The sequence below is a fragment of the Teleopsis dalmanni genome, chromosome 2, assembly GCF_002237135.1.
Source record: "Teleopsis dalmanni isolate 2A chromosome 2, ASM223713v2, whole genome shotgun sequence".
Taxonomy (NCBI): domain Eukaryota; kingdom Metazoa; phylum Arthropoda; class Insecta; order Diptera; family Diopsidae; genus Teleopsis; species Teleopsis dalmanni.
The window spans coordinates 5,889,028-5,897,633 of record NC_051847.1 but is presented as its reverse complement, the minus strand read 5'-3'; the positions used below and the strand labels follow the sequence as shown (position 1 = coordinate 5,897,633).

Here is an 8,606-nt window from a genome sequence, read left to right as displayed (position 1 = left end):
ATTGAAAAAATTTATCAAGTGTCTAGTTTTTTCGCGGAAGATTATAAAAGTACGAGTCGATGTCACATTTGCTCGTTCAATGACGATTTGGTTTCTGAAACAATTCACTGGCTTATCAGTCGCTTCAATTGCATAAGACATTGATAATTCGCTGTGGATGGTGGCTGCGTCAGAACTAGGCATATTTTCAAGCGCATGAATGTTCTGCCGTGATAGCGCATCGGCTACGTAGTTTTCTTTTCCTGGCTTATAAAGAATTTGGGCATCATGTTCATCTATGAACGCTTTCCACCGCTTAATTTTCGCGTTGGGGTTTCGGTCTGAAACCGCAAACGACAGAGGTTGATGATCAGTAAAAATATTTAAATTTTTAACACCATATAGATAATTTCTGAGATTCTTTAGAGCCCAAACAATTGCGAGTAATTCCCTTTCATTAGTAGCGAAATTCATTTCGTTGTCTTTCAAGGTCCTCGATATCATAGTTATCGGCTTCCCGCTTTGTGATAGTACAGCGCCTAATCCTAAAGATGACGCATCCGTTGTTAGGTCGAATGGTTTTCCATAATCTGGATGCTGGAGCAAAACGTCTTCCGACATCAAGATTTTCTTGAGCTTGTTGAAAGCTTGACGCTGACTGTTGTTTAGCTCTATTTGTTTTTTCTTCGATTGGTGAGTGCTAACTCTACCATTTTCGCCCTTAAAGATATCTGTAAGTGGCCTGGCTATTGAGGCGAAGTTTCTTATAAAGCATCTGTAATAGCTCGCTAAGCCCATAAATGACCTGACATTAAATAATGTCGTTGGCTCAGTATAGTTTCGAATTGCCTCTATTTTACTTGGGCTTGTTCGAATACCCTCTCCAGTTACCGTGAAACCTAAGTACTCAACGCTTTCCTTAAAGAATGGGACTTCTCCCGTGAAATCCTCATATTGGCTTCGTTCAACTTCCTCAAGACCCACGCTATGTGTTTAATGTGATCTTCTTCTGTTTTTGAGAATATGATAACGTCGTCGACGTAAACGTGACATGTCTTTCCAATTTGGTCTCGAAGCACGTCATCAATAGCCCTTTGAAATACGCTGGGTGCGTTCTTCAAGCCAAATGGTGGCCTACAAAATTCGTATTTTCCGCTGTTGACCGAAAAAGCAGTTTTCTCGCGATCTCTTTCTGCCAAAACTATTTGGTGAAAGCCAGATTTTAAATCGAGAGTTGTAAAATATTTTCCTTTTCCTAAGTTGGCGAGTATCACCATCACGTTAGGGATGTGATATTTATCGTCTATCGTTTTTTGATTTAATTTTCTGAAATCAATTACAAGACGTTTTTTTGTGTTGCCATGTTCATCAACTCCCTTTTTGTCAACAACCCATATTGGATTATTGTATGGCGATCTAGATGGTCTAATTATACCATTTCTTAGCAAGTCACGCACTTCTTTATTCACAAAATCTGCTACGCCCATAGGATAAGGATATAGTTTCGAATAAATGGGGTCGTCACACTCAGTTCGAATGGTAGCTACAATATTTGTGTTGAACGGAAGTAATTCGTCAGGATCAGCAAATACCGTTTGTTCACTTTTTAATAATTTTTGAAATTTTTCGTTAACTTTTTCTGGAATTTTAATATCCTCAATTCGAGTGAAATTTACATTCGCACATTTTAAAAACTGGATCGGTTCTGATCCCGTGTTATACTTCAAATTTTTATTTTTAAAATCTATTTTTGCATCGATTTGTGTTAACAAATCGAGGCCGATGATTCCATCAAATTTTGTAAGATCGGGTAATATAAAAAAGGTGCTATTAATATTAAACAGGTTCACGAAGCATTTATCTTTGATTTCATTAAAACCATGTATTGATTTTACTATAAAAGTGTTGCTTACTGGTTTTATATATCTTAACTCTTTAAGAGGTTTAATGTAATTCTTTGACGCACCGGTGTCAATCAGCAGTTTTATAATTTTCCCTGCAATATTCCGCTCTATGAATGGTAGCAGGGAGTTTCCACTAAAAAATTAACATGGTCAAAACTATCAGCATCGTCATCAATTTCTACTAGTGATTCTTCGGCTAGTTCCTCGTATTTCCTCATTTCTTGTGTTTGAGAAATGCTTTCGTGTGGCATAAAATTCACTCTCTGCATTTTTTGCCCTGTTAATCTTTCAGAGTCATTTTTTCTTTTCATATTTTGGTCCTTATATTGAACCCCGAAAATAGTGTTGTTGTATTTCTCTGACGTATTATAATTACTCCTTTGAGTTTTGGTATTGTTCCAGTGTCTCGTCCTAGATGAGGTTGGATCTACGTCCATTTTTTCAACTTGTCTTTTTTCAGTACTTTGTCTTACAAAATAAGGATTTTTGTTTTGATTATCAACTTGATTACTTTTAACGTAATTGCTTACCTGACTATATCTGCCCACACTTCTTTCATTATTTTGAAGCCTTTGTTCAGTTCTGTGAGCTTCATCTTCCAGACTCCTCGCGAAGTTGGTTGCGAATTTATAACGCTCATGGTTTGCCTCAACTTCTTGTGCCAAAGCTAATGCTGCGGGTAAATTGGTTGGCTGTGCCGAGAAAAGAATGTTGCTTAAGGCCCTTTTTGTACCTGAAATAAATATGCGCAACGCGTCCATTCTATATTTTTCATTTAAGGATGCTGCCAAGGTTCCATCATAAGTCATAATTACTTTGTTGGTAAGCAAAGTCAATTTTTGTTCCACTTGTTCATAGAATTGTAAAAGAGTCAGGTTACCCTGACGTAGGGTAGACATCTCCTGTTCGATGAGGTAAATAGGCCGCTTATCAGCGTATGTGAAGTCAAGACGTGCTATTATAGCTTTAAAATTGAGAACAGTGTTAAAGGATGCTAAAACCATGTCTGCCGATCCTTTTATTTTATTTCGTATAATGGCAACTGCCTGGTAATGTTTCGAGCTCCCATTATGGTTTTGAAATAATTTATAAGCAACGTGAGCCGCTTGTCGCCATGATACGTAAGTTTCTTGCCTGCCCTCAAAGTCAGGCAGAGATTTGACAATGTCAAGTGATTCTTCACATTTTATTCCACTGATTATTCTTGTTTCTTCATAGATTTCTACATCCGGGGTATTTACTGTAACTTTATTTAGACGTTTACTTAACTCATCTAATTGTTTTTCAAAGATTTGCCTCTGTGAGGCAAGAGCACCACTAACGGCAGCCTCAATTACGGCTTTCAGCTGGTCTTCATTCATTTTTTCACTATGAACAACTCTATGGCGTTCCTGTATATGTTTAAGTTTCTATTGCAGAGCCGCTATTGGTAATAGGTTTCTAATAAAGAGTTTGCAAGGGAGGGCTATCGCAACAATAATAATACAAAAATAATATTATTTCAAAAAATTTATTTAATTCTAGCAATACAATTGTAAATTTAAATATCTTAAATATCTAAGAATAATATAAAAAAATTCTCCTGTTGTCGCGAAAGTGACTGGTCGCGCCCTGAGTTCCTCCAAATGTTATATTATGTTTTGTTCGTATTACAACTGTGTACCTTTTGAAACCACCAGCACACTTCAATTATTTTCTTTTAAATTGTTTATATGTTGATTACTTTAAATATTTTTTGTCTTTATTTTAAATCACCTCTCAGCTGCACGTTTGCAATGCTTTTTTGTTTGTAATAAAAAAATTGTTTGTTGTTTTAAAATGCAAAAAGAAGTAAAGTTAATGCAAATGTTTCTTTCTTCGTGGACAGTTCCCACTGTACAACAATTTTTATTTCTGTTCGGATTTTTATAAAATAAATCAATCCACTAATTTATAGTCATTTTCAATTTAAATTGACTTAGTTGTTTTCTTTTATAATTATTAATAATTTAAATATCGTGTTTAACAAAATACAAAAAACGTGCTGAGACAAGCTTTTCCGCACGCAGTATTTGCTTAAAACGTGTTTTTTCACTTCGGTGTGTTTGGAGCTGAATTTTGGTTCAGCATTACTTCCACATTTAACATTTATTGCCCTTAAACTTTTTTATTCGAGCCCCACGTTGGGCGCCAATTATTTTATTACCAATTATCAATTATTTATTTCTTTATTAAATATATGTTTTACACTACAGAGCCAAAATTGAACTGCACTCTTTCATAAGTGAGGGAGCTTTTTACAACACTCTCACCTGAGAGCTTTTAAACATAATTCATCGGATATTTTTATTTAAACATAGAAGTGTGGCTGATTACGTGTTAACTTATAGATTATTTAAATTTTTAATATTTGTAATAAGAAGATAGTGGTTTCCGGTTTCTTCTGTTGAACGTAGAATATAACGTCATTCTCTGTTTATATGGCATAGTCTAGTATTGGCATTATCTTATCTATTTTAAAATAAAAACTTGTTAGAACTTTGTCATAGATTCCGTAATAGGCAGCGTGGCCGAGCGGTCTAAGGCGCTGGTTTTAGGCACCAGTCCGAAAGGGCGTGGGTTCGAATCCCACCGCTGTCAATTTTTTTTTATTATTATTTTTACAATATATAATAGTACATCAATATATATGTACGCCACCGCATGTCCCCTACTCTATACTGAGATTTGCACACAGTGTTTACACTTTCTTTGCCTATATTAATACATATGATTTGCCTTTTATTGAATAATCAGGTACACTGAAATGTATTTTATGTTATTATTTTGCAATTCTTTAAATACGATATATACACGATAATACTTATAAACAAAAACTCTGCTCGATTTTACAGGACCAAAGTTATATCGCGGCAGAAAGGCAAATGGTAATTTTATACATAAAAAATAAAACAAAATGTAGTTTGAAGTTACTGTTAGTTATGTGTTTAGTTGATATTTATTATTGTAACTTTAAATTCTGTTTAGTTTAGTTTTTAACTAAATATTTACAAAAAAAAAAAAATAACTAACAATTATCTTAAAGTGTGTTGGGCATATTTTTAAAACAATATATGAAGTTACTTCTAACAACTAAAATCCCTACTGACCTTTATGAATAACATCACATATACTAAACATCTGCAATTATCCAATTGTAAGCAATTCAAATCAAACAAAAAATAAATACTTAAATCACAAGTATCTATTCTTTTTCACTATTCACTATTATAGATAACTCTATATATAAATATGCATATCTAAGAGTATGTATAGTATGTAAATAACAAATTCAAAGAAATTATATTCGAAACTATGGTTTTGTTTGACTATGAATAGCTTCCAACTGGATGCACGTACAACATTTAAACAACATTAACACACATAAAATTATTTTAAAATTATACTGAACTAATCGGTGTTTGAATATTATTCGATATTTAATAACATTAAGTAATAACTATATGCATGCAAATATTAACGCTATCCAAATAATATTTTCATACATACCTTCTGCTGAACTTAATATTTTTTTTATTAACATTTATGTATTTCACTTTTTTTTTTTTTTTTTTGAATGAAAATAGGTGTTTCACATACGACACTACAAATCGTAACAGTGCATCCAGTCCATCACCTGACATCAAATTAGACTTGGATGAAAATCTGCTTATAGGAGGCAGTGATGCTGGGCGTGGTTTATCTGTGAGCATATTGCAAATAATAACTGATAATCGTGAACTTAACATTTTTTTTTTTTCATAGTATCAACAATATTCGGCTAATATACTGGATGATCCCGAATTGATTGCTGGCAAGCATCGCACTTTATTGACATTCACTTCTTACATGACTTCGGTTATTGATTACGTGCGTCCTTCGGACTTGAAAAAGGAACTTAATGATAAGTTTCGAGAGAAATTTCCGCATATACAGTTGACTTTAAGTAAACTAAGAAGGTATGATAGCATTTACGATTACAGTAATAACAATAAAGTGTATATGTTAAAAGTAAAGCGCGGAGGTTGCAACCTAGGCAGTTGCACCACCTTTATATCTGCTAAATATGTGACGAATAAGAGTCACAAGACAACACTAAGAGAAAGGAAAGAGGAAGTAAGCAATAATTAATTTCAATATATGTAGCGTGAAGAGATGGAAGAGAATTTATTAATATATACATAGTTGTGGGAGAGCATACAACCTAGACTGATTCAAAGTATAAGAAAGCTGTCACCTTAATTAGATCGTTACTTCTTGACGTGAGGTTATAATATATACGTGATCTAGAAATCGATATTAAATCCATATGTAGGTCGTCGATTTGATTTTCGATTTGCGAAATGCCAAGCTTACGTTTCGAAGCCATCCGTTTACGAAGATGAAATCTACTTACCATTCCTTTCATTTAAGTTTTAGTTTCTGAAAGTAAGGTAGAGCGATGCAGATTACAACAATAATAAGAAACTTTCTTTTCAATTTAAATGAAGAAATTTAGTCAGTTAAAGTTTATAGAATAGTTTATCCGAATTACTATTTATTGTCAATTAAAACACATAGTGCCACATATTAAAGCAAAAAAAAAAATATTAACATATATATTGAATTTTTCGAATAAAGTATATAATGCATTTTTCCATTATTTATATTTATATGAATATATACACACATATATATTTCGATAATTAACATATTTTTAATTACAGTATCAAACGTGAAATGCGGCGTATCAATAAAATCGATAATCGTATTGATTTGGTTACTATATCTCAAGCATACGTTTACTTTGAGAAATTGATTTTGGCTAATTTAATCAACAAAGACAATCGAAAACTGTGTGCCGGAGCTTGTCTCTTGTTGAGTGCCAAAATGAATGATGTGAAAGGTGAATCATTAAAGAGTTTAATTGAGGTAAGATTATTTCAAATCATTCAACTCAATATTCTTACTAATTAATCTCTTTTTTAATTATAGAAAACGGAAAACATATTTCGTGTAAATCGTAAGGAGTTGATTGCTTCAGAATTTGCTGTGCTAGTGGCACTGGAATTCAGTCTGCATGTACCATTGCACGAAGTGTTACCACACTATCAACGTTTGCTTTACGAATCATAGAATTGGCCTAAACGCTTTATTGAAAAGCGTATAACCGCTACAACGCGTTACTATTTTCGGCGTAAGAGCACCAGGAAATGAAGTACTGGTTCTGTTTTTGGAGTTAACGATTTTTATAATTAAACGAATTTCTTTTTATACTACTTTGGTGCACAGGGTTTTTTGTTAAATTTAATTTAATTTCTTTTTGTTATATACAATATTTTGTGACATTTTTACGTAATTTAATATGTTTACAGATTTTTTTTACAATGATTTTACTTAATAGTTTAGTGCATGTTAATATATTGTTTTTATTTACAAGTATTTTTATAACTATTAATAATAACTAGTGTTAGTTTATAATTTTTACAAAATCAATTTAACATTTTATAGATTAAAAGATTTTATACGATAGTGGTTATATGGTTAAGAATAATGATAAAATTTATATATTGGAATTTTTCTATGTAATGATATTACAACGGTTATTTTATAAATATCATACATCTGTAGTTTTCCTAGTAAAAGTTATAAAACAGAAATCAACACTTTTAAACGAAAAAAAAAAATGAAAATATTAAAAATGTTTTTATAAAATTACTGTACAATATGGTTTTAAGAAGAATATTAAATCTACTTATTGAAGCATATTTGCATATTGCATAGTTCTTTGTACTAAATACATTAAGAGATACTTAAATATATTATTCATTTTATAAATATTATACGTATATAAACATACATAAATATATTATTATATCCACTCATCGATTAAGTGTTATGAGTCAAACAAAAATGCATTTAAGAATGCTTAACAAATTTGGTATAATTAAATGAAAAATATTCAAAATAAAAAACTGTAATATAACAGTCTATATATATATATATATATATATTTATATATATTAAAATATTAAAATAATTGTACTAACTTTATAAAAAAACCAACTAAACAAATTAATTATTAATCATAATCAATTCATAAGAATATTTTATATTCCTTATATGATATGTAGTCCAAGCAAATCGGAATTTTTTTTAAAATGATTGCACTTTTTTAAATTTGCATTATTTATATTAAATAAATCAAATATATTCAAATTATTATTGAGAGAATGAAATGCGACTTTTAAAGTTATATTTATACGCATTTCTGTTAAGGTTAATAATGACTAAATGTATAAATTTAATTTAACAAAAATGCACTTAAGTATCACGTTTTATTTAGGGCATTTTATTAATATATATAAAAATTCTTAACAATACTGTTATTAATTAAATTAAATTGAAAATTAATATTTAAAATAACTGAAGTTATATTAGAAAAGTGTAGTTATTCATTAAATGAACAAAAGTTATAGTCTAACGGATCTTAAAAAGATTTTTATAATATATAATATAGAATAAAGCGCTCAGTGCGTAAGTAGATATGTACATATATATGCATATATATTTAAATGTTATTTATAAAATCATTTATTTATTCTAATAAACTAATCAAACAAAATACATTCTTTTTTGCTGAACAAATATTTTTTGGGTGGTTCTTAATTTAAATCTTCATAAAATAAGATTTTCAACGATATATATAGTTTTTTATATAGTTAT

At 30.6% G+C, this 8,606-nt stretch overlaps 1 protein-coding gene and 1 non-coding gene across 2 annotated transcripts in view; both read left to right on the top strand.

The window, feature by feature from the left end:
- Window positions 1-7,565, top strand: part of LOC119678908 (CDK5 and ABL1 enzyme substrate 1-like) — a gene marked incomplete at its 3' end in the record, with an annotated part of 144,170 nt that extends 136,605 nt beyond the window's left edge. The window contains 5 exon segments of the mRNA XM_038090996.1: window positions 4,765-4,789; window positions 5,489-5,606; window positions 5,667-5,860; window positions 6,608-6,812; window positions 6,876-7,565. Coding sequence (XP_037946924.1) covers window positions 4,765-4,789; window positions 5,489-5,606; window positions 5,667-5,860; window positions 6,608-6,812; window positions 6,876-7,016 — 683 coding nt within the window.
- On the top strand, window positions 4,423-4,502 carry Trnal-uag. The gene has a single exon. It is a non-coding gene; the product is annotated as a tRNA-Leu (tRNA).
- Window positions 7,566-8,606: the final 1,041 nt, after the last annotated feature.